This window comes from Galeopterus variegatus, unplaced genomic scaffold (assembly GCF_000696425.1).
Source record: "Galeopterus variegatus unplaced genomic scaffold, G_variegatus-3.0.2 Scaffold169, whole genome shotgun sequence".
NCBI lineage: Eukaryota > Metazoa > Chordata > Mammalia > Dermoptera > Cynocephalidae > Galeopterus > Galeopterus variegatus.
In genome coordinates, this window is record NW_007726280.1 from 155,191 (window position 1) to 182,691 (window position 27,501).

At 34.5% G+C, this 27,501-nt stretch overlaps 1 protein-coding gene across 1 annotated transcript in view; it reads left to right on the top strand.

The window, feature by feature from the left end:
• The window catches only part of SOX6 (SRY (sex determining region Y)-box 6), a gene marked incomplete at its 5' end in the record, with an annotated part of 259,721 nt that overhangs the window by 114,102 nt on the left and 118,118 nt on the right, over positions 1–27,501 (top strand). The window contains 3 exons of the mRNA XM_008594985.1: positions 6,481–6,601; positions 18,196–18,275; positions 19,821–19,943. Of these exons, the coding sequence (XP_008593207.1) occupies positions 6,481–6,601; positions 18,196–18,275; positions 19,821–19,943 (324 nt within the window). The remainder of the gene's footprint in view (positions 1–6,480; positions 6,602–18,195; positions 18,276–19,820; positions 19,944–27,501) is intronic.

A 27,501-nucleotide genomic window follows, 5' to 3' on the forward strand; every position in this document is an offset into this window, starting at 1 on the left:
TTCTTGATCTCTGTATTTTCTATCTGTCTTTCCCTCCCTCTCTGTCATGATGTACACACATTGGAAATATTCCTTTTGACAGTTTAAAGGAGCTTTCTCCAATCAAACCACATGAGGAATGATTTTCTAGAAATAAAGCATTAAAAAGGTCCCCATTGCTCACTGTCTTTAACTCAGTAATAGACATTAATGTACATTATTTTTGATACAAATACTTATTGCCCATCACTAACAAAAGTTCAATAATCTTCATGAAAGAGAAAATGAACCCCCTTGAGTGTCACTCTGTTTGCATATTAGCGTGTAGCCAGGTCTCTGCCAAGTTGCTCTCTGACTGACTGCTGCAGATGCTCTTTCTCAAGTATTCTGAGTCATATCTTTAGTACATGTCTTCAGGGACAAACAATAGCACCTGTTCCTCACAAGATATCAGGCCAGTTAGCCCATTCATGTATCTTTAATGAAACTCTGGGGCAGATGGCGAAAAATGGCATCATCAACAACTTAGCACAGAGAAAACAAAGGGGATAAGTGTTGGTGCAACAATGCAGTTTTACGCATTGGAAGAGACAGAACCTAAGTGTTTCACACACATCTGCTGCTGTCTTGATTCTCTGAAAGATGTAAGGAACACCCCAGCAATTAAAATTTCTGGGCATGTAGACTACTTGATCAAGAAAGTGTTCTCTAGTTCCAAAAGGGAAATGCTTTGGTCAAGGATTGTGGAAATTTAGAATTAATGGACAGTTGTGCTTTGGAGTAAATAGTTTATTCCTTTTATGATGCACTAAGCTTCACCCACAATGAGGTTCCTGGTTTCTTGTTAGTCATTCAAGTTACATACTCAGCCAGTTTAGTGCTTACTGCCAAAGCAATAAAAATAATGCAGTTTTCATGCTTGGACACATATTTTGGCTACATCAAGTTTTACTCATTGTTTTAACAAAATCAATTTTACCTCTTTATCCACAGGATAATTAAAGAATCTTTGAATTTAGGCTTAGGGAATGTTATCCTTTCAAGAAAAAAAGATGCTATTTGAAATTTTGACAACTTCTTAGAAAAGACATGTGGAGACTGGTCTCTTTTTGATGGAATGAGGGGAATTCTATTATTTTTTATTCTTTAGTTAAATTTTTTTTTTTAGGAGTTGCTGTTTCCAATGTGACTGCCTTTCCTGGCATGTCACCAAATGGGAAATTAGGATATGGGAAGAGAGAGGTAAGGTGGAATTATGTTCTTCAGAGCAGGGTGGAGGTTTTCTGTATCCTCAAAATTCCTTATCTGCCCTGAGCATTGACACTCCTTGCAGTGACCTTAATTCACAACTTCCATAAGAGAAAAATATTTTGGATGCTTATGTGATCACGTGTGTCTACCCAGCCCTCTTTTTTTTTTTGTCTTTCCCCCTTACTTTGCTCTTGCTTTCCGTTTCTGTCCCACATTCAACCAATAGTTTTCTAATAAGTGCAACAGAGGGAAAGTTATAAAAGGGGAAAATTGTTGCTTTAATTCATTCTCTCCATTTATATCACTTGCATTGGTCATACTGGTGAGCATTCTATAGACAATGGTAGTTGGAAGTGTTCTTAGACTCTCATTATCCATGCTAATTTTTGGGACATAATTCCTTTAACACCCTGGGGTAATCTGAATAAGATTGTTGGATTGTATCAGAGTCAATACCCTAGTTGTGATATTGTATTATAGTTTTGCAAGATGTTACCACTGGGGGAAACTGGGTAAATGGAACATGTGATCTCTCTATATTGTTTATTACAACTACATGTAAACATACAATTATATTTGTAAAACTGTCAGTCAGATAATTATCACAAAGAATTGTATTCCTTATCTCATTGAGATCTGTTTATCAAAAGATGACTTCATGCTTAATATAATATGGTACTTAAAAGTACAAACTTTGGCCCTGACATATCTGAACTTGAATTCTGGCTCTACCACCTTTTAATTGATGAAGTTACTTAACCTCTTTGACCTCCTAAGCTTATTGTCTTGAAGTAGCCAGCATCCATTTAGACAAATAAAGTTATGGCCTCTACCACCTTTTAATTGATGAAGTTACTTAACCTCTTTTGGCTTTGTCTTTCTCATTTAATGAATAAGGATAATAACAATAAGCACCTGATAGAGTTTTGAGGATTAAATGAGAAAGAACATGTAAATCACTTTTCTAGTGCTTGAGATATAGAAAGCACTGAAAAATAGTTGCTGCTGTGGTCATTGTTATTATCATCATCATCGCTATTATTACTTCTGTAATTATAGAGCTAAAAGAGGAGCTGTACATCATCTCTCAGCCTAGATTCTAACTAGGTATTCTGGCTTGTCTTTAACAAATGACACTTTAAATTTTCACATCATTGCTTTACTTAAAATAAGCTAAGGGCAATTTTATCATTTGGAACTAAATGATCATTGTTAATGAATGTATTGTAATGAACTATTGAAATTAATAACAGTGGATATTGAGATCAGGTGTGTACTGGGTAAAGATAAGAGAGAGGAAGGAAGAAAAGACATGATTTAAAATTGAACATTTATAATATCCAAACTCTAACAATACACCTCTGAACCAAAATTATTTTCAGCTGGAGACCTCCAGGTTTTCTCTGCTTAAACAGTGTACACAAGTGACTTCTCTCTTTTCTATCACAGAAGTCCATGTGATGTAATGGAAAAAGCACTAGACAGGATGATTAGCAGTTCTGGACTCTAGATCCAGCTCTGTCATAGGCAGTGTAACCTTAGGCTCATGTCTTTTACTTTCTCTAGCCACCTGTTTCCCTATGTGTAAATTGTGAAGGTTGGATTAGATTAGTGATTTTCAAAGAATGATCCCTGTATCAGCAGGACCAACTTCACCTGGGAACTTGTTAGAAATGCATTCTCTGGCCCCACTTCAGATCTACTGATTTAAAGACTCTCTGGGGCTGCCAAACAATCTGTTTTTTAACAAGCTCTCCGGTTGACTCTGATGCACTCTAAAGACTGAGAATCACATCCCTGGATTAAATTTTAGTCTGAAATTTAGATTGTTGGATTCAATGCCAGAGTTTCTGACTAATTAGGTATGGGGTAGAACCTGAGGATATGTTTTTTTAAAAAGTTCCCAGATGTTGCTGATGCTGAGGCACCACACTTTGAGAACTACTGGGCCAGATCATCTCTAAGCTCTATTCCAACTCTGAGTCTATTATTACTATTGCTTTCACAATGTCTTCCATCTCCTTCCTTATTTATTTGTATCTCAACTTACTGAAATAGTCTCTGGGCTAATAGTTAGCATTTAAAGTTTTTAGCATATTCTACCTGGTAGAGTGTGAAGGACAGAAAGGAACTTCCCTAAATTCTTATAGTTTATGTTAATATAAATAACCTATAGGTCTTCCTTATTAAAAATGACCCTGGACAGTTTAATTAATTAAGTTATGAATATGGACAGTTACAAAGGAAATATCATTAGACATCAAGATTTAAGAAATAAGGTCTGGTCCCTAATTGCCATTGACCCCCTTATGTTGTCTCATGATCTGAAGAACTTGGATGACATATATAAAAATAAAATATTTTTATTCTAAGATGCTATTTAATGAATAAGACTAAAGACCCCAAATTACATCTTCAAATGACCCTTGTAATCCTACCTCTTTTTTTTTTTTTTTCATGGTTTTCTAGATACTTGGGATGGGATAATGCTCTTAATGCTCTGTGAGGCATGGTGTCTGCTAAGAACATGACAAGCCTCTGCCTGCCAAACTGAATTATTTAGTTGGCTCATGTTTTCTTTCTTGAAGTAGAGTTATGGGTAAGATCCACTGTTTCTTGTTTATCAGTAATTTGATTATTTTCTAGTACTGAATATGCAAACTATATAAGAAAAGAACAAGGGTCTAACATTTACTGTGATATTATATTAAGTAACTGTTATGTCAGGCACTGTGTCATAAGCTTTTCTTTTATTGTCTATTTAATCCTCACGATAACCATGTAAGGTAGTGTAATTAACTTCAGTTTTTACATGAGAAAATAGACTCAGAAAGGTTAAGTAACTGTTCAAGATTACACAGCCAAGGAAATAGCAGTATGTAGATTTGAGCTCTGATTTGTTTGCCAACAAAGCCTTTGTGCGCAACATAGTAAGTTCTTAATAAATATGTGTTGAATGAATGAATAAAGGAATACCTAATATCACACTCTCTCCTTAATGGTGACTTTTAAACAATCTTAGAGTTATAAAGTTGGAGAGGCTCTAGTCAGGTTTTTAGTTATGTATGTACTTTAAACCATCTCTAACATTTGGGGGTATACACCCTGTACTAGATCACATCTGGGGAAAAGGCATGCTCGGCCTCTATAATCAGAGTGATTGTGGAATAACTTATTATTAGGTAATTCTTCTTTGCATACAAATTCCCTAAAATCTTTTCCTTTTGAGCCTTGCTGAACCTTCTGGAGCTACTCGGTCTTAATCTTATTCTGTTCCTACATATCATTCCTTCAAATATTTGAAGACAATGTTATGTCTTCTCTCTCCAAAATTAAATATTCCCAATTTCTTCAGCTATTTTCGCGTTCTCTAACAGGTAATAGCACCTTAATAAATGTTTGTTGAATGAAAGAAGGAAAGAATAGATAAATATGATACCAGACTCCTTACTTTCTGTGTTCCTTCTTTAGTGGGTGAAACATCTGTGCTGTATTCTAGGTATGTTTTTAGAGGAAAATGAAATAATTTCCTTTGTTACATTCTTGCACTGAACAATAGTCACACACAAAAAATACTGTGTTTTATTTTCTGGCATAAAAAAGTGCCCTCATATTTGATATCTCAGGTTTACATCAGATTGCAGCAAGCTGGAGTTGAACAACAAACCCAGTGCTATTCTTCAGGGTTAAAGGCAAGACCTGGACACTAGGGGATCAGCTCCAATTTAAGCAGGCTAAGTTTGTACTCTAATGTACAGAACTTGGGCTTACCTCAGCTAAAATGGAAGAAATAGCTGCTCAAAGCTAGTTTCTTTCACGCCCCACTGCCGAGGTAGTAATTGCACAAAGACCTTTTTATTATAAGTTGATTTTCCTGAGAAATGAATTCAGAAAAATACTGTAAAGTGTTTATTTTTTGCTTGCCCTTTATTAACCCACATCTGAGGGCTTTCCCTAGAGAAAAACTGTTGGTAAATGAAACCTCTTAGACCCACACAGAAGCATTTTTGCACTGTGTCCCTGGATATGAAGGGAACAGGGACAGGACAAGGCAAGTTGGTGCTATTTAAACAGGGTCATCAGCAGTATATGAAATTTTGCCTAAGGAGAAGATTTAGGGATTTAAATAGGGGAAAGGTTTGGGTTTGGTAGAATTGCTGGTAAAGGATTGTATCTTAAATAGGATATAATGCAGCCCTTTTTATGCTAGTAAAAAGGCCCAAAGACCCTGTTTGAACTTAAAGATAATTTCTTCTGGTACATCTTAGTTTTGATCTTTAAATAATAAAAGTCCTGTATTTCAACCTGTAAAATCGTGCCCTAAAAACCAGGACAAAACCTTCCTGTCATGCTATCCTGGAATCAGGGCAGCATGCATAGAGTAAAAAAGGGAGCTAGGAAATTAAAATGTAATTTTCGCAAGCATGATTCTGTCACAGCTCTTATTTTCTTTATATGGAATACAAATACTGATATAGAGTGAAGATTTTCTATTTTGCATTTTTGTGCTCTTTGATACATTTATTGAGGCCAAATGAAATTTGATATAGTAGGATTTATTATGAAATGTTCTCTGAATACAACTCCATAATTACTGTGCTACATGGTAGTGCATAAAGCTGTAAAACTGCTTAGCCAGACAAGCAATTTATATGTTACATCGAGGTGTGTATGGCAAAGAATATTAGTTTAATTGGAAGCCAAGATGTAGTAGCCTTAAATCTGAAGAGCTATATGCTTAACATAATGCAGTGAGGCTTTGAAATAAGATACCTAAACTGGAGAGATACAGCTTGTAGAATATATAACAATTAGACATTATTTTCTGACCAAGGATACTAAATAATATTTTCAAAATAAAGCACAGAATGCAAAGCAGGTGAAAGGGCAAAACCTCTCAACGTTGTACAGCATAAGAAAAGAAGCAAACTTGTTTCTTCCAGTTCTTTGTTTAAAAGACAGAGAGAAAATAAAAGAGAAAAAGTCAAGAGAAAAGAAAACCATTAACTACAGTTTGGTGGAAGTAGGAGCGAGGCAAATTCACAGTGAAATTATGTCCTTGTTATGCTAATGGCATCTAAGAAAAGGGATTTGGTGGATTTTGCCTAAATTTACTCAGATTGTAGATTTGGAACGAGATTAGAGGTATGTGGCTGTGTGGGTACCAGCACACCACCAGGAGTGAAAAACAAATACTTCTTGGCATACATTTGCTCTCTGTCTGATCATAGGCTCTCTTCTGTTTAGCAGGTTCAGGGTCACATGCCTCCGCTCATGATCCCAATTTTTCCACATGACCAGCGGACCCTGGCAGCAGCTGCTGCTGCCCAACAGGGATTCCTCTTTCCCCCTGGAATAACATACAAACCAGGTAAGTAGAGAGGGATTTAACATTCTTTTGGAAATGCTCAGATCCACATGTTTTTGCTTAGTAGTCACAACAAACACAGAAGTATACAAGGGAACTATGAATAACAAGGTCATAAAAGCTTATTTTAAAGTAAAGTTAGAACTGAGAAGAGAGGGCATTGTAATAAACTAATTGGTTGCTAAAAACTTTTACTTTCTTTTCTTCCACTTGAGTTTGTTTTGAATTCACAGATAAGATGCTGCTTATACGGGAGATTACAAAATTTTTGTCAGCTCTCTCTCCTACCTTTTCTTTATGTAAAGGTATTGTTTTTGATTGAATATTTTTTTCTTCTCCTGAGAGCTTTTATACTCTGGGAAAGTGGTCACATACCATAAAAAATATTGTTATTGTTTGTTGTTGGATTCCTCTTGGTGAAAAAGTTAAAACTGGGCTGATTTAATTTACCACTAGGAGTGGTACCTATTTTTACCAATAGGTAAAATTCTTTTTGATTTTAGTCTAAATAACGAAACATTCAGCAATATTTTTTATTCATCTTTGAACCTCAAAAAACAGGTCACATAACCTTACACTGAAATATGTTTGGCGATGATTTACCAAATGTTATGATTTTTCTTTATTCCTCTGAGTTAACTGGACTCCTGGGGAATTCAATTAGGGGCATAATGGTTTGAAGCTTCTTTCAGAGCCTCCTTGTAAACAGGGCTTTAAATGTTTAAAGATATGTTGCCAAAGGAATCCAATGTAATAAGATAGTCAAGTAAATAAAAGTCAACCTTAATTTCATTTGTGCATTCTTTGTAAGTGACCTCAGCTCAGAAGTAGTGACCTTGTTCTACTCATTAATAATTTCTGTGTCAAGTTCTTTTTAACATATTAACCTGATTATATTAACCACCGAATCTGAGTGTAACAAATCTGAGTGCAGCAGTTTCTGTGTGTATGTGGTTTATAACGTGAACAAAGGCATTTTAATATGCTTAAAGCAATAATAAAATATAAATCATTTTACTAAACTCTGGGTAAGAAAGCTTAGTAAATAGTGTAAAAACAAACCTAGTGGGTTTTTAATTACTCTTGCCATAGATTACTCTTTTGCATTTGGTAGAGAACTCCCTTCCTTGTAAGAAAAGGTAGGATGTCTGTAACAAAACTCAAATGTTCAAGGGATAGAGACGTTAAAGGCTGGTTGGAAAACTCCTCAGATATAAATGAGTCAAATACAGTATTACCAAAAGGTTTTTGAATACCTTAGTGAAAGAAAGTTATGTCATTCAAATTGTTAAAAATTCATTTTTTAGAGCAGAATTTTTAGAGAAATTTATATTCCCTATGAAATTGGCATCTATATTAAGAACAGGAGTATATTTTGTCAGAGAATATGTTTTTGTCAGTGCAGTGATTCAGTCCTTCTCTGATCTCTATAAGTCATTCTGAACTATTTCATTTCAGCTTCCTTTGGAACATTGATGTAAACTAAATTTACTGATTTATCCTGAAACTGAGTTGCTACCATGTACTGGTCCTAAAAACATTTTGAGTGGACTGTATGTGAAAACTCTAAATTTCTTTCAGTGTTTTTAAAAGTTTAAATTTTCTACATTTGAAATCAGGTATAGGCCTTATTTTCTGTTAGGTGTAGATGTCTTTTAACTAGGTTTCTTATCTAATTTTGTTAAAATAATAATGTCACTTTTCATGCAGGAAGATAATATTATATATTAAATGAATTTAGACCATTTAAAGCAAAGTATTCCCAAATAGCACTAATGAGGTTGTAGCATGTAACTGAGAAAAATATAGAGACTGGAACAATATTGAGCAGCAATTAGTTACCTCCATTGAACAAATTGTAGTCTTGGAGTAGTATCCTGGGGTAGCAAAGCTATATTTGATTATGTTGACTAAATCCTGTTGGATAAGGCAGGACAATGGATTTGATTATGCTAATTACCCTGATTTGATCCTCACACATCATATACATGCACTGATATTTAACTTTGTACCCCACCAATATGCATAATCAATATGTTTCAATAAAAAAATACAAAATTTTTTAAAAATTTAAATATTTAAAAAATATATTAATTACAATATTAAACATAAAAGGTTTTTTTCTTGTACCCTTAAGTTATGACAGAGAATTTAATTAACCAGAACTCTAGATTCTTTAATATTTTGGCTAGCATAAGCTTTATTGCATATAAAAATTATGTTTTAAATGGATTAAAATGATATGTTCTTACACTATTAGAGAAATTACATCTGTAGGAGGCTTAATTGATGTCATGTTTTTGTCATTCACATGAATTGGGGAAGGAGACTACTATTGGACTGGAGTCTGAACAAACAAAACTTTTTTCCCCAAACTGAGTTAATAATAACTTCACTTGAAATGTAAGCATGACAATGACTAAATTTTTAGAAGAAAGTAGCTTTGTCACATATAGAAGCCTTGAAATGACGGTATAAATTTATATTCTGGTCCCCTAAGTGGCAGGATGAACAAGCACTATCTTGATCTTTATAAATAAGAAAATAAATTTCTCTCTTTTCGCTCCCTTTCCATGTTTCCATAACCTGAAATAATTCTACAGTGTTTGTGCCTCCAGTTGATTGAATAATTGATTTCCAGAAAGCAAGCACCATCTTGGGATGATGTTCACTGTTTATTAAAATTGGCTATTTCTGAACCAATAGTAGGACAGTCTAAACAAATGTATTTAGGGCTCCCCTCCAAGTTATTTGACCCCTAAGTCTGGTCATATCAGGGTCCCAGTGTGCAGTCAATACTGAGCAAGTTCTCCCAACTCACTGGGTTGCTGAGGAGGCATGTTGTTGCAGGGATTGTGCAGTTTCAGGGGAGCATCTTTCAGATTGATCTCTCTAGAAACACCTTTACTAAGTTTTAATCTCTAAATTTTTATTCTCTTACTGGTTCTATAATTAAAGACATCTTTCTAGAAAGGAACTCATCATCAGGGCACAGAACATAAACCAGAGACTTTTGGTTGCTTTGCTCTTTTACATTGTGTTACTGAGAGATGCAGCAGTCAAGGGTAGGATAAAAACATTTGCACACCAGTCTTTAAGAAAATTAGAAGATAAAGTCTCTTTCACAGTTGCCAATGTGTATATCAACTCGAGATCAACTTTGCTGGAAAAAAAAAAAAGAACCTGTGAATAACCTTTGTGCTTCAGGGATGATGAAGCTGACCCATTGCTTTGTATAGTTGGGATTTTTTAAAATGATTGCTGCTGAGCAGTGCTCTTGAAGTTTCCTAGAAGATCCTAGGAGTATGATGTCTGCCTGCTCCTGGATCATATACTTACTTACCCATTATAACATGATAATTGCTAAAGCTTGCTGAGTGATTACTGAGCCAAACACTGTTAAATCTTTTACGTGGAGTATTTTATTTCATTCTCACTTGAACATATAATTTAACCTTACTGAACTTCACTTTTTTGGTCATCTAAAAAATGTGTCATGATTTGTCCACTACTCAGTGTGTGTGTGAAAATTAATTTAACTTGGGAAAATATATGCAAGTTCTTTGAAAATTATAAAGCACTAGGATTGGGGGTAAGTCTGATCATAAAACTGAGTAAATTTAACTGGTCAGTGAAACTACATCCTTATCCATTAAAAATGTGGTCCAAAAGTTGACATTAGAATGAGTCATAGTATTCCTCCACTCCATGACCAAAGCAATTTTACAAATATACTTAATGCTTCCTTTTTTTCTTATCGTGGTAAAATATACATAATAATATTTATCATTTTAACCATTTGTAAGTGTACAACTCAGTGGCATTAATACATTAGCAATGTTGTATAACTATCATCACTATCTATACCCAAAACTTTTTCATCATTCCCAACAAAAACTCTGTAGCCATAACTCTTCTACTCCTATCTGTAATCTCTGGTAACATCTATTCTACTATCTTTCTCTATGAATTTGCCTATTCTAGGTACTTCATATAAATTGAATCATACAACATTTATCCTTCAGTGTCTGGCTTGTTTTAGTGAGCATAATGTTTTCAAGCTTCATCCACATTGTAGCATATATCAAAATTTAATTACATTTTATGACTGAATAATATTCCATTTTATGTCCATACCATATTTTGCTTATCCATTCATCTATTGATGGATACTTGGGTAGTTCCTACCTTTTGGCAATTGTGAATAATACTTTTATGAACAATGATATACAAATATCTGTTTGAGTCCATACCTGCTTTCAGTTATTTTGGGTATATACCTAGGAGTGGAATTGATGGGTCATGTGATAGTTCCATGTTTAACCTTTTGAGAAACCATCAAACTGTTCTCCTTTGTAGTATGAAAATTAACATTCCCACCAGCGATGTAAGAGGGTTCCAATTTCTCCATAGCCTTGCCAATACTTATTATTTTCTATTAAAAAATTTTAAATTGTAGTCTCCTAGTAAGTGTGAAGTGGTATCTTATTGTGATTTTGACTTGTACTTCCCTAATGATTTATGATGTTGACTACCTTTTAGTGTGCTTATTGGTAATTTTATATCTTATTTAGAGAAATGTCTATTTAAGTACTTTGCCCATTTTTGAATTGGGTTGTTTGGTTTTTTGCTGTTGCATTTCAGTTCTTTATATGTGATGGATATTAATGCCTTATTAGATATATGATTTGCAAATTCTCCCATTTTATGGGTTGTCTAACAAAGGATAGTGTCCTTTGTTGCACAAAAGTTCTTAATTTTGATGAAGTCTAATTTATCTGTTTTTTCTTTTGTTGCCCCTTTGGTGTCACATCAATGGAACCATTGTCAAATCCATTGTCATGAAGATTTACCCCTGCTTTCTTCTGATAGTTTTATGTAGTCTTAGCTTCTAAGTTTATGTTTTTGATCCATTTAACTTTTGCATATGGTGTAAGGGAAAACCAGATATACACAATATAAAAAATGGATATCCACATCTTTTGTTTTTAAGTTTTCCAGGCACCATTTGTTGAAAAGACTATATTTTTTTCATTGAATGGTTTTGGCACGTTTGTTGAGAATTGATTAACCATATATGAAAGGGTTTATTTCTGGGCTGTCTATTCTGTTTCATTGATCTATATATCTGTACTTGTGCCAGTTCCGCACTGTTTTAATCACTGAAGCTTTGTAGTAAATTTCAAAGTGGGGGAGTATGAGTCTTCCAACTTTACTTTTCTTTTTCAAAATTGTTTTAGCTATTGGAGCACCTTGTAATTCCATATGAATTTGAGACTTGGCCTCTCCATTTCTGTGAAAAAGGTGGTTGTAATTTTGATAGGGATCATGTTGAATCTGGAGATTGCTTTGGGTAGTATTGATATCTTAATAATGTTAAGTGTTCCTATCCAAGAACACAGATGCCTTTCCATTTATTTATGTCTTTTAAAATTTTTTTCAGCAATTTTAAAAAATAGTTTTCAGCTTACTGGTCTTTCCCTTGCTTTGTTAGATTTATTCTTAAGTATTCTCTTTTAGATACAACTGTAAATATAATTGCTTTTTTGATTTCCTTTTTTGTTGTTCATTGCTGGTATATAGAAACAAAACTGATTTTTTTTTCTGTTAATCTTATACCCTGCAACTTTGCTGAATTTGTTTATTGGCTCTAGTAGTTTTCTCATGAATTCTTTGGGATTTTCTGTATATAGGATTATGGCATCTGGAAATAGAGATACAGTTGGCCCTCCATTTTTGTCTATTCCATACTCATAGATTCAACCAATGACACATTGAAAACATTCAGAAAAAATTTCCATCTGTACCAAACATGTACAGACCTTTTTTCTTGTCATTATTCCCTAAACAATATGTATAACAACTATTTATATAGTATTTACACTGTATTAAGTATTGTGAATAACCTAGAAGTGACTTAAAGTATATGAAGGATGTGCATAGGTTATTATGTCAATTTATATCAGGGACTTAAGCATTGGCAAATTTTGATATCTGAGGGAGGTTCTGGAACCAATCTCCCATGGATACCTAGGGATGACTATAGTTTTACCTCCTTCTTTCCAATTTGGATGCCTTTTATTTCTTTTTCTTGTGTGATAGCCCTGTCTAGAACTTTCAGTACAATGTTGAATAGCAGCTTTGAAAGTGGCATCATTGTCTTGTTCCTGATCTTAAGAGGTAAATTTTCTGTCTTTTATCATTGAGTATGATATTAGCTGTGGGTTTTTCATAAATACCTCTTATCATCCTGAGGAATTTTTCTTCTATTCCTAGTTTTCTGAGAGTTTTTATCATGGAAGCGTATTGGATTTTTGTCAAATACCTTTTCTGCATCAATTGAAATGACCATGTGTGTTGTTTCCCATTGTTCTATCAATGCAATGTATTATATTGATTTGCTTATATTGAACCTCCTTGCATTCCTGGGATAAATCCTTCTTTGTCATGGTGAATAATCCTTTTAATATTCCATTGGATTTGATTTGCTAACATCTTGTTAAGTATCTTTACATATTTATTTATAAGAGATATTGTTCTGTAATTTTCTTTTCTTGTAATGTCTTTATCTGGTTTTAGTATTAAAGTATTATTAGCTTCATAGGATGAGTTAGGAAGTGTATTCTCTTCAATTTTTTAAGAAGAGTATTTGAGAAGGTTTCGTGTTAATTCTTTAAATATTTGGCAGAATTCATTGGTAAAGCCATCTAGTACAAGGCTTTTCTCTGTTGAGAGATTTTTGATTACTGATTCAATCTCTTTACTTGTTATAGGTCTGTTGAGATTTTCCATTATTCTTGAGTCAGGTAATTTATATGTTTCAAGGTATTTGTGCATTTGTTCTAGGTTGTATAATTGGTTGGTGTATAATTGGTTGGTGAACAATTGTTACCTAATTAAAAAAAATTTTTTTTAGTTAACATTTATTGAGCAAGTGGGTATCTTGAAGAAACTAAAACTAAAAGAAATTAAAACTCAAAGAAGTTAACTAACTTTTCCAGGGGATTAACATCTAGAATACAGTGGAGATATAATTTATTGTGAAATTCTCTGATTTGATATTTTACACTCTTGGGGACATGGTCCTAGTGTTTGTGATTTTAAGAAAATCTGGCTTTTTTGCTATGAATAAAATGTGACATATGTGTGGGGTTATTCAAATGACATCTTGTAAAGCCAGACATTTCCATCTCTTCCAGAAAATCTCAAAGCACAGGTGTATAACCACTATAGAAATACTTGATTATTTAAATTTATCTACTTGGAATCAAAGCATTTCTGAGGTTCTCCAGATTAGTACCCTCATTTTAAAATGAGAGTGTTGAGGTCCAAGAAGATAATATGTTCACCTGTGTAAACTAACCTAGTTTTATGGAGGTCAAGAATTATTTTAATGGTGTCCTCCTTCATGTATAGAGGCTATCTCATTGATGATCTGTCATTAAGGCATGAACTTTGAGTTGTTTTCTGAGTTGATTTTTTGTAATGGGGATAGATTTATATCAGTTCATTCACAGACACTTAATTGCCATCGTGAAAAATTCCATGGATTTTCAAATGATTGACTGAGGGTCTGAATGCTATAAAATAAGTGAAGAAACTAAGATTGATTCTTGATTCTTAGCTTCTTTAAAGGTATGGAAAACAAAGCAGATGATCTTAGAAAAAGTCTTGGGATCATGATTCTTTTCATCATTGATCTATTATTTGATGAACAGAGAAGAAATTTAGCAAGAAAAATAAGAGCATGGTGATCTCAGCAATATATATTATAATCCTTACTATTTTTTTTGTCCATTTCTCCTCAGAACAAATTGATTTTGTTTTATTTTTATGATTCTAAATATGTTTCCTATTACCTGCTAACTTTTGCTGCAGTGTAATGTCCCACAAAGATAAATTCAGACTTATGGCATTCCCTGAGTAAGAGGACTTGTGATATTTTGCTACACTGAGTATAAACATCTAGGCAAGACTCATGCAAAATGGTATGTCCAAGTTGGCAGTGGTGGTTTCAATTTAAATATTTCCATATTGTAGCAAGAATGGCCATAGCTCAAAAAAGTGAGGTCTATAGGTTGTTTGGCAACTTATCACATTCATAATGCCACCACACAAAAATTTGTGAAATAGTTAGGGATGTGTATCATATTTTTCTTCTGTTTGGAGAGTGGGAAGTGAGGTTTGAAATTTAATTCCCACTTTGGAGAAAGTGAATCCTGTCTCCCAGGTCTATTTTTTCTTCTCTACTCCTCCCAATCTCTCCAAATGGTCTCTCCAATGTTTTAATATCTGAAATTTAGTATCTCAGGATACTACAACCAGCTCAATCCCATTGTCTTCCTGAAGACTGAAAGTAAATGGACAGAATTTTACCAACAGGATTGTTGGCTCTTACAAAAACCTGGAATTTATATCAGAATTACACAAATTAGAAATATTATTGCAAGAGGTAGCCCGAGTCTAATAGGTCCTAGGTTCTTAGTACAAGCTCCTCTTCTCCTGTGATTAAGTCCTACTAAGTTTTGGCTTCATTTTAGTTTCTCTTAAAATTTAGAAATTTACTTTCTCTCATTTAGGGATGCTTATTGTGAGGCTGCTTTGATTTCAAAGGAATGTTGCCTATTCTGACAAGTAAAACTAATGTCAAGCAAATTTTCCATAGGTTTAAAATCCTGTTGTGTATTTGTTCTGTAATATTCAGGTAAAAATGGTCAGTTGGAATATCTGGAGGGTTGGACATATAGATTTACAGAATGAACACTATTCTTCATATTTGTTTTTGTAGGTCGTCTTCTTACACTAGATGTAGCAAGGGACTGATTACAGTAGTGCCTAAAGCCAACCTGTTCCAACAGGCTTCATCTTCCTTTGTACAAATTTTAAAAGAATGGGTCCTCACGTAAGCATTTCAAATCCAGAAACAAATTTGAAAAAAATTGCTACAACATGTTGACTGATTCCTTGCCAAGTCAGCCACTGAGAACTTTTTCTTGATTGACTCTTACACAGAGAACATTAGAGGGGGGTGGGGAGATGCATGTAACTTTTTTATTAAACAAGGAAACTCACAATATTCTTAAATCCCTCTCGCTCTTAAAATTTTCTTTTACTTTTAATCTCCCTCTTCTCTCTCATCTTCTACCTTTCCTGCCTCTTCCCTTTTCTCTCTCTTCTATTCATTCTCTAGGATATACTCTGTTAATCTAATATATTCATTTTTACTTTTAGTATTGATATAATGATATGTTCTGGAGAAATAGCTTTCTGAAGATTATATTCAGATATACAGATTCAAACCAGCAGAAAGTTTAAAAACATTTAAAAAATATGCTTGTCAGCAGTGGAAAGAAAGCTGTTTGTAGCCAGCAGGTGAGCTGGAGAGTACTACAGGGTGTGGTAGAGATAGTAATAAATTAACTAGCAAGCCAAAAACTATAAAAAAAAAAAAGTTAGCTATTTCATAGCATAGAAGCATGACAGCTATGAAAAAAGGAGTGCCCCAGGGAATTCTTTTAGAGTTTGATTTTTTAAAATATGTTTGACATGAAAAATGTTTTAGTACAAATAAAGCAACTGGTATTAAACTTACGGGGGAAGGGGGAGGGTTGTGGTTCAGAGTTAGTATGAATAATGCATGATATTTAAAGAAAGAACAGCTTTAAAATGTTCCAGGAGGCAGTCTATGTTGATGGTTGGAATGGTGATTTTTCCCCCCTATTTTTGAAGCATCATTAATTCAGTGTCATTTTGTGATTTTTTCCAACCTGATATCTACCAAAGAAATACTATTTGACTTAGATTAGAATATTCTTTCTTCAGATAATTTAGTTTAAATATCAGGAAGATCAGTAGAATTATTTAAGCATAAAGTGACAGTCATTTACTATAAAAAATAATTTGGCCTAGTTATCTTTTTTAAAAAGCTCATGTAGTACTGCAAACCAAAATCAACCTCATGGAAGGGGAAAAACGAGATCAGATATTTGAACATTACTCCATAGGAGACCAGCACAATATAGTGTTAGTGAATGCATTGTAGCAGCGCTCCATATGCAATCAGAAGCCAATTGTTACTGGACTGTGTACAAGCACACACTGTGCTCAATGGTCTGATGAGGTATTATGGATATGATGCAAAGGGACTGTGTAGATTAGAAGCTAACAATTTGTTAAAAGTGAAAGCAACTTAACATTTACATTGGGCCAGCTGAGTAGCACTTCATGTGGCAAGCAGGATGAGTTCCAGGGAACCAGGGGCACCAGGAAGGCTCCAGGTATTAGTGTCCATGCAGGAAAAAAAAGTTTTATTGTTTTCCAGTTGACTGCCTTTATTACTGTGATTTTTTTTTTACACTGTCTCTTCATTATTACATACAGCTTTCAGTGAGGAAAAGTTCAGGCAAAATAGCATGATTATTATAAATGTCAAAAATGTGTGGAGGAACAGCCTATTAAAATATAGCCTAGAGATAGTACATAACACTGACTTTAAATAAGTAGCTGAAGCCAAAGGGATACTCCATTAAGTCACTGATTTTGTGTAACTTATCCACAAATATTAATTTTTGTTTCATTTACTATCATCACAATACATTCCTCATCACTTTCTTTTGGTTCTTCAGGCTGCTGCACATAGCCTATGTCCTTAGGTCACAGAAGTTACTTCTGTTCTCCTATTTAGGAGTGATCTGCAGTCAGAAACACATTAATATGTAGCATTGATCTCTGCTGAACCATGCTCAATCTCTACCAGGCTTTTAGGGCAGATATCTCATATAAAATGTGTGGTTATTTAATCAAATTAACATCAAAGAATGTTTGATAAGTATCTGTGCTAGCATTGATCTCTGCTGAACCATGCTCAATCTCTACCAGGCTTTTAGGGCAGATATCTCATGTAAAATGTGTGGTTATTTAATCAAATTAACATCAAAGAATGTTTGATAAGTGTCTGTGTGCATGATTCTATACTAGGTTCCACTAGTACAGTACTGAGGTTAACCCAGAGAAGTATGGTTTCCACTTTCACTGAGACACCAAGTATTTCACAGAATGCTGGCAAGATAAGATTAGCTGTCTTCTCACCCCCAGCATATTGGAGCAGTTGTAGTGTAAAAATTTTTTTCTCTATGTTTTATAAAATAAAGTTTAGGGTTATGGGCAGTCAATAGCTCATTGTCTTTTTTGAACTCTAATATTGTGCCTTGCCTACCAAGCCAAAACTCTTTGTTGTTCTAATATAAAAACTCAATGCTTTCACAGTGTACTAAGTGTCAGCCTGGCTTTAAGATATTTTTTTACTCTTAAAAAATGATGTATTACAAGATTTGTGATGGAGTGAACATGCTTGAATTGCACATTTAATTTTCTTAACATCACATTCATGTTTTGCCAGTTTGCCTACCAGCTATCTGTTAACAGAAAGTTCCAAGGCAGCACTGCAAGTCTGTGCCCAACTAAGGCTTTTGTTTCTGCAGATGTTTGGGCTTAGAGCAACATTGTAAAGCTCAGGCAATCCAAGGACCATGTTTGTACTTGTCTGCTGCAATTCCCTGTGCATTGTCTAAACCTGTATGCATTGTTCTTTCCGACAGGTGATAACTACCCTGTACAGTTCATTCCATCAACAATGGCAGCTGCTGCTGCTTCTGGACTCAGCCCTTTACAGCTCCAGGTAAGTGCCAGAAGAAAAGAATGTGGGATATGAGCCAGTACTTTAGTGGAAAACTGCTAACCAGCTGTATGCTAAATAATGGCCTGAATGTTAAATAATTTTTAAAGCATAGCCCAGAAGGATTAACACCTTATGTACTTACCATACTGCAAGTAGAAGAGAAAGCTGCCAGTTTCAATATTTTTAAAGGAAAAATGACATTATGACTTAGTACTATGTATTCTCTATCAGGTGAGTTAATAGTTTTATAATTATTTCTGGCTAAATATTATTGGGATATGTTACCTTTTCCTTATCAATGTTTCATTCATGTCTCCATTTATGTCCAGATTAGCTTTTACATATAAGCATCAAAACAGAGAATGATGTGGGATATTTTCCTTCTTGCTGCTCATAGAATAAGGGGTTGTTATTTTCAAATTACTTGACAATTATTTGGTAAAATATAAACACATTGCTCCTGAATATGTGTATCCTCATCTTTTCCAGGGTCAAAAGTATGGACATGGTGTCTGACCAAGTTCTGGATTAGTGTTCTTTATTTAAAAGCTAAATTTGGGGGAAAAGTGTATCTTCTTCACACTAAAACGAGGAGTTTAGAATAGGAGTAGATAATCTTTATACCCTTCTGATAATGCCATTTTAATAGGAAACTGATTTTAAATATGAATATGTATTTTAATGAATAAAAACAAAAAGGCAATATCAATAAAATAACAGTCAATCCTTCAGTATTTAAATATTTAGAAAATATGAGGGTACTTCAAAAAATTCATGGAAAAGTGCAATTGAAAGATAATACAAATCTTTCCATGAATTTTTCGAAGACCCCGAATATAATAATGAACAACTTGAATTTCAATACAGTGGAAAGTTTGTTAAAGATAGCTTTTTATTCTTAAAATTTATTGTGATTATTTTTGAGCTTTTAAAAATAATCTGGGGACTAGCATCTGGTGAAGCATTTTTATTTTTATGGGCTATTTCCTATATGACTTGAACATATAAAGTGTGTGACTATTGTACCACAAAAAACCACCATTTTGAACATTTTCAATTGGTTCTACAAATAAAGAATTTTTGCAATACTTTGAGTTTTTGTCATAAGCCTCATCCAAGAAGTCATGATGATGTTACCCATTATGAGCTGTCTAGCAGAGCTAGAAATTTTGCCTAACAGGAGCTGCAACCCTACCTCTCTGTTGCAAACCTTCACCTTCCATACCACTAACACTGGAACCTACTGCAGTTGGTGGAAATCTGAAAAGAACCCGCACATTGGTAAACGTAATCTATTTATCCTTTTCCTAGAGCTATGTTATAGAGTATCTTCTTGAGTCAGAGGCAGAAATAAGAAACCAGTACCATTGTTTGATCCTATAACCAAGTTTCTGTAAAAGAGAGAGGCTGCTTCTTAAACCTTCCGCTTTCCATTCTTTGATGTGGTCAATACCCTGAATTTAGAAATGTGTGTTCTATTTTGTGACTTCTGACAGTTTGTTTTGTCTTTTTTTTTTTTTTTTTTCTGAATATGCTACTAAACAGAAGGGTCATGTCTCCCACCCACAAATTAACCCAAGGCTAAAGGGCCAAATTGACCGTTTTGGCAGGAATTTGGACACCTTTGAACATGGTGGTGGCCACTCTTACAACCACAAACAGATTGAGGTATGAATGCTTCCATTGGTGCTTCACTGGGTGGGGACTGGATTGTTCAGTCATATTCTAGTCTTTTTAAAAAAGTGGCAAACACTCAACCTAAACTCTAAAACCTACTCTTTCCCTTTCTCTTCATTTGCTCTTTTGCTTTCAGAGAAAAAGGCAAACTCCAAACCAATGCCCCCAAATTAGGTTGTTTATTGCTATATATATGAGAGGCCTTCAAAAATGTTATGGAAAGATTTGCCTTATCTTTTGGTTCTATCTTTCCATGAACTTTTTGAAGTACCCTCTTATTCAGGCAAATTCTTTACATTATGGGTGTCTTCAAAACCATCTTTCTTTCTTTCACTCTTTCATCTTTACTTGTGTTTAAAAAATACTTAAACATTTTTTAAAAATTCATTTGACCATATAATAACCCGCAAACTTGACAAAATATAATTTTGCTTATACAAATAAACCAGCTGAGGTTCAAAGAGGTCAAATTATTTAACCAAGACTATAAAATATTCATTGAGTCAGAGTTATTACCTAGGATTTCTTTTTTTTTTTTTCCTTTTTGTCTTTTTTTCGTGTCCGGCAACGGATCGCAACCCTCAGTGTCGCGCCCGTACCGGACCGGGACCGGCAATGGGATCGCAACCCTCGGTGTTGCGCCCACACCTCGCTCAGCCAGTGAGCGGGAACCGGTCTGTATGTGGGATCCAAACCCTCAGCGGGAGCGCCGCTGCACTCCCAAGCGGCGCACTGTAGCAGTGCGCCACCGGGTCGGCCCATACCTAGGATTTCTAACTACCTAATTCTGGTTTCTTAACTTAGTTTTCTCAGGCTGAAGCAGGTGTGGGTACCTGGGCCTTGTTGGTTGCTTTTTGCCCCATAAACTTCTGTAGAATCGTTTCCATATTTAACCTTCTAATAAAGCTCTTTGTTGTTTTTGTGGTATATTATTACTACTTGGGAGAAGATGGCTTACATGGATCTTAAAAATGAAGTCCTCTTCTGCTACAGGGACCTAGTACTCTTCTTTCCAATTTCAAGTTTAATTCCTCTCCTGTATCATTGGAGCCCCTCTCTGTGACTGTCAGATATTGAAGGATTGCTAGCTGTTGAATTTAAAAAAATGGAAACAGCTTACCTCAAACTGAAACATACTGTAATTTTCTGGGTTAGATCTAATACTAGATTTTATATTCTAACCTAGGATGGGAAACTCAACCCCAAAAAGGAAAATAATTACATCTAGCAAGGTTGTATATTCAGCATTTATTAGCTCTGCCAGTCTATGTATATCAAATAAACATTATGTAATCAATAAAGGGTCCCTTGGACATCATCTTCTCTGCTGCTTTTGAATTTGCCTTTTTAGAAATGATAGGGAATGATCACTCCTAAGCAGGAAGAGGACAAGATCAAAAGCCACCTTGGAAGTAGCCTAAGGAAGCGTTCCAGAGCTTGTTGACTGCCTCCCTCTTTCCTTTCCCTTTGATATGGAAGGTAGACAGGGGGTTTCCACTCAGACATGACTAGGCACATACTGTCAGGGTATCTGCTGTCTTCTGTACAACCAGAAGAGATTTCTTTTCTAAGGCTTTCTTTTGGCTGTAGAGAGAGTGCCATATTTCAGGGCATTCTGAAAATCTTCTGTGCCTAGGAGAGCTTAAAGGAGAGATAAATGGACATTAGGAGCACGTTTTTCTGTGTGATGACAGTTAGCAATCTTACCCACTCAGGACAGTCAGCTTGAGAAGCTTTTAAGTGTTTGGAAGAATGTGAAAGCAGGTGGCCTTGGCTCAAACTCAAGACTTCCTCTTCTCTTTGACTTTTATTTTCTGTTGAGGTATTGTGTTCTATCTCATCAACCTTCTCTCAGCCAGGTTTCCACCCAATTTCCTCTTTTGCCTAATTTTTCACTAAAGTTGGTTTCTCCTCACCCCCTACCTCTTCGACCCCTGATGTGTCAGTTCTGGCTTCTGGAAACCATGTTGTCATATGTATGAGTGCCAGAGCTGCGTAGTGCTATAGCAATGCTGATCTAGAAGCACAGCATATGCCACATGTCTGTCACTTTAATTAGGTTAAATAGGGAACCCATTAATGCCAGAGCCTTCATAGCTTTGCAGTTTGTTTGGCTGATTTGAGAGTTTCCTGGGTTTTTGTTTATTCTTGCTTATTTCTCTTGCCTCCATTTTTTTTGCACCTTTTTCCTGCATGTCAGGAAAACTTTGATCTGTTTACTTGTATGGTACACTAGTTAGAAAAGATTGAAATTTGAGAGGCAGGTTTCCCAAACTTTCCTAGTGTGAGTATAGCATGTTTATTAGGACATCCATGAATAGCACAGTAGAGACCCATGTCTAAGCTGCTAGACAGTAACATTTTAAATCTTGAACAAAGGTAGATGGAAATTTTAATAATATCTTGCTTTATTGCTGTTAAACTCTGCTGCTGTTTTTCTCCTTTGACAAGCTAAAATGTCACAGCTCTGTCAACAATCATGATCATGATTAACTATTGATACTAACGAAGTGTTGCAATTATGTTTACTGGTTTTATTTCTAAACAGAGATTCTTAGAAGGAAAAGTCCACACAGATATATTCTCACCCCCTCTCCCCCCACCCCCATGCAATGCATGGCTCAGAACTGGTCCTCTCTTCCTAGTGTTACAGTTAACTTGTCCTTCAAAGGTTGCCATTTCTAACATTAACGGGCCAGGGTAAATCTTAACAGCATTTTTAGTTATACCCTGGAAACCTGAAATTTTGTTAAAAGTAGAGAAAGGGTATTTAAAATGGAGAGACCCTCCTTACATTAGCGTAATCAGTTATTTCTCTTTTTAAAATAAGGAAGATGTAGGAAAGACCTTTTTTTTGTACTACTGTACTGATCTAAGGCATGGTTTTCTCTGCCTCAGGGGCACAATATTAGGAGAGAGAAGACCAAAGAATGCTATTTTTAGTTGAACAGTTCAGCAGATGGAGGCATGAATACTCATATATCTGAAGGTTGAGGGGCTTGAACCATTAATTTTGATAATGTATTTAACCCTGGGAACAATCAGAAACTGTAACTCTAAGGTTACAATGCTTTTGACCTTTAGAGAACAGAGGGCACTTGTTACAGTAAACAATATATTATATTGCTACTTATTCCAATTCTCCCTCCCGTATAAATTTCAGGACCACTTGCCATTTGCTTTCCTCAGCTATGTTAGCATTGGTCCTTAAGTAAGTCAAAAAGAATGTTAAGGAAAGGAGACCAGTATAATGAGGCAGTCATGTAAATATGGCCTTTAAATAGCTAAAATGTTATATTGTTTCTGAAGAAATATTGTCTCAGGAACTAAGCTCTGAATGATTTTTTAAAATTTATTTTTAATAAAAAAGTGGTTTCAGTGTCTTGATTTATTTTATGTGGTTACTTTCAGTGTGACAAATTCTTAAAATAATTTTGTTTTCTTTCTAATTGTAGTAATGTTGCTTCAGTTGTAGTTTATATTAAACACAATCTGGTACCATATGCAAAGTGATACACCTGTCTCATGTCTTCTTATTAAATGATGCATGCTTCTCTTTAGCAAATACAGCAGTTAAATATCACACAGCTTAAGAATTTCTAATTAAAATATCTCCATGTGTCAGCATATTGGTAATGTATTATTTTAATCCATTTATTTTGTTTATGAAACAGTGACATATGTTTAGATTGTGAAATATATGAGCCTTAAAAATCATTTTATTGAGGAAAATTAATTCCTACAATACTTTCTCCGTAATGTGTTCACTCACCCAGTCAGTCACTGACGGCACTGCCAGTCTTAATGTTGAGTAGACACACGAGTTTCATTCACATAACCATCTTGGAAAGAAGCATAATAGTTCTTTTTCTCAGCTCCAAATGATAAAGATTTTCTTTCTTTACTTTTTTCCTTGCACCTTAATTTAAACCTGTCCCCCAAAAACATTTTTGTTGCTTTTAAATTATTTTTTTTAGTACAATGAAGGATGGGACTGAATACACTTTACTTTTTTCCTTGCACCTTAATTTAAACCTGTCCCCCAAAAACATTTTTGTTGCTTTTTAAATTATTTTTTTTAGTACAATGAAGGATGGGACTGAATACATGTATAAGGGATTCTGAAAGACCAATCAAAATTAAAACAAGCTAGTTACCTTTTCAAAGTTAGACATAGTAATTTATTTGTCAGCAGGGAGATGTTTGGGTCAGCCCTGAGATAAAGTGACTGTCAGCAGTTATTCCTACAAGACAAGTAATTTCACTCAAAGTGTTACTGACAGATTGCTTACTTCTCTGAATCACCAGAGAAAACAAACTTAATATTGTTACAGGCAGAGTTTCTGTCTTCATTAGCTTCAGAGAATGATTTTTATCGAGCATTCAAAGCCCACCAAGCATTAGTTTGAACATATTTTAACAGACTAATTCTTATAATGTTAGTATGGGTAGTAGCCTAAATGAAAGAATTGCATATGAAAATTAAAAAAATATTAATATAAATACATTTGCACTTTTATATGATGGCCATTATGTGTAGTTTAGGGTAGATTTGAGGAAAGGAATATTATTAGAGACTTAAAGTGCTAAGAAAACCTATAACCATAAATTATTTTTAGATAAAACTATTAAAGTCTTGCCAAATTTGCCAAGATGGAGCAGAACAATTGAAGTTTTTGCAAAAGTAAATGCAAACACATATTTTATTTGAATGAATTGTCAATTTTCTTGCTACAAATGAAAAGTGAAGAAATGTCCATCAACATTGGGAATGCTGTATTTCTATTTTAGTTCCATCCTGAATCTTTATGATATTAGATTCTCTGTACTGGTTTGTATCCTGTCTTTTCATTTTCAGCTGTAAAAATGCTTCAGTGCTAATGGGGGAATGGGAAGGTGAGTTAACTTTGCTGGGTGGGCTTGGGAGGTTGTGATTTCTAATGAAGAAGAAGGTTGAATAAAGAGTTGATTAGAGTGACCTATTACTGGGTACCCAATGGAGAAAGAGGCGTACACTGATTCAAAGATTGTTTTGAGGATACCAACCATGGGGCTGTGCTTTGAGGGGAAATGCTGGCTTTTCTCTTAATCAGCTTTCACTCAACCCCTCTGACTCTTTTCTTGACTTTTAAAAGTGAGGTAGAACTTGTCAGGACTATTACAGCTAGGATTAGATGAGGTGTGAGCTAATGGAGAGAGCTACACTTACAAAATCAGAACCTTGGATTAGAGTTTCCACTATAAATTACTTGCTCTGTTATCTTGTATTCAAAATACCTTTTTCCCCCAGCTTTTTAAAAATTGTATAAAGGGCAAAATATATATTCTCAGGGTTGTTGTGAATAGTAAATGAGTTAAAGAGGTAGTTATTTGCTTGGTGAAATATTCAGCTATACTCACAGAGATGGTTCAGTAGAATCCCAGGACCCTAGAATGAGGCAGGCATGTGTTACATTTTTACAAATATCAGCTGAATCATCATCAGAATAGATAAAAACTTTCAACATGCCAATAAGCAGTCATTTCCATTCTAGTTTTGTTGCCTACAGTGCTTCTGAGGGACGGGTTTAATTTACTAGAGTGTAAATCATTGAATTCAGTGATTTTTGTCTCTTTTGTTTACTGTGGAATCCCCAACATTGCTAACACAGTATTTGGTAAAGTAAATATATTACCCTAGCTTCTCTGAAAACATTTCTTTTTTTTTTTTTTAATGTTTGAAGTCTGGTGGAGACTAAAGAAATATAGGCACATTAGAGAAGTTTGCAAAATATGAGCTCAATTCCTAGTGCTTGGAAATCTGTCTTGTCATTATAGTCAATAAAGCAGAAGAAGTTTATATCAACCTATAAATTAAAACATTGAGTAAACTGGATTCTTTTTTTGGAAATTTGATTTTCATTTGGCTTTAAGGTAATAGCTGAAAGTTGGGAGAGTTGGCTTGTCTCACATAAACCCTGTTAATCACTGTGTTTAAGTCATTTGATTGTAAGATATTCAGCTATATTCACAGAAATGTTTCAGTAGGATCCCAGGACCCTAGAATTACAAAACTGGTTCAGTCTTCTTTCTCTCCTTATGTAAGATTTCCAGCAACAGTCATTAGCTCCAACCTCACAAATTAATGCACTCATCAGGTTAAATAAACTGTTCATAAAATGTAATGGTTTAAAATAATGACAGGGTGTTCTATTTCTGTTTTACCAAACTGGAGTTTTAAAGTATTTTTTGTTTGATATTATGTATCATATATCTGCATGTGTATGTGTTATAATGAGCTACCTTAGAATTCAGAAAGGTGATGTGATTAAAGATATATAGTAGGAAGTTTGAAAGCAAACATTCTAATATTTTAGGGAATGCTTCAGTCCAGTTTCCAAACACAGAATAAGTCTGGATATTCAGCATTTAGGAAATTTATATCAGAAAAATATGTGATAAAATATTTTGACCTGTCAGGTAACAGAACAGACTGAGCAGGACAAAAACATTTTTAATGATATTTAAGTGAAAAGGGATTGAAAAGCTACAGTTGGATGGTTTCCCCTCATAGATATGCCCCAAGTGAGGGATAAAACTTCTGACCACTAGAGTTAGCACACAGTTGTTACTACTCTGCCAGTTCCTCCTTCCTGTTTTATTCGTAGAAGAGTTCATATGCTATAGCTCTGCATGTTTGTGCAAATCCATCTAAATTGTAAATGCAGGGAAAATTTGTAATGTTTTAAACTCTCTGTACTGAGTTGAAACTCTTTTGCTTTATTTTGGCCGTTCTAGATGATAAGGATTAGAACAATAACTAGACTCCCTTACATATCTTTCAAGCTTAAAGCACCCTAATAAAGGATTCTTTTCTCAATTAAATGTAAATAGAAAAGCATTAAACATCAACTCTGTACTCTATATTGGGTGCTATGTGGATAAAGAAAATCATTGTATACTCCTTTCTTTCATTCTTCCCTTGTAATTCATGGCAACGGTAGAGTCATTGGGTAAAATTGAGAGGAATTACTTCAACACTCTTTTTTGTCCAGTTTTATAAACATGAATTCCTTTATATCAATACTCATTAAATGCAGATTTAGCTAAGTATTTGCATTACCATTTAAGAGACTAAAAAACGGAAGCAAAGTAGAGCCATATAAATTTCCTAAGGCCTCCACCCTCCTGGTGATTTGCTGAAAAAAGTATTTAAGCTAGAGTTCTTCATTTCCATCTGTTTGACTATAAACCCTACAAAGTGCAAGCATACAGTGCTCACTTGAAGTCAGTTTGAAATAGAGCCGCTTTTCATCTAGAAATTCCATTTTTGGGATATCTATCAAGTTTTCACTCTAATTAACCTATTAGTTTAGTTTAAATAATGAAGTATTACATCCTTTTAAAATTCTTCTTATTTGAAATCACACTTGTTCACCTTGAATGTGACTGTTAAAATAACATAACACTTATTGTATCATTATAGTTATATGAAAATCTGTCCTTAAAAGAGAGTTTATAAATGATAATGCTCAGGAAATTTGAAAGATTCTACATATTGTATGATTCT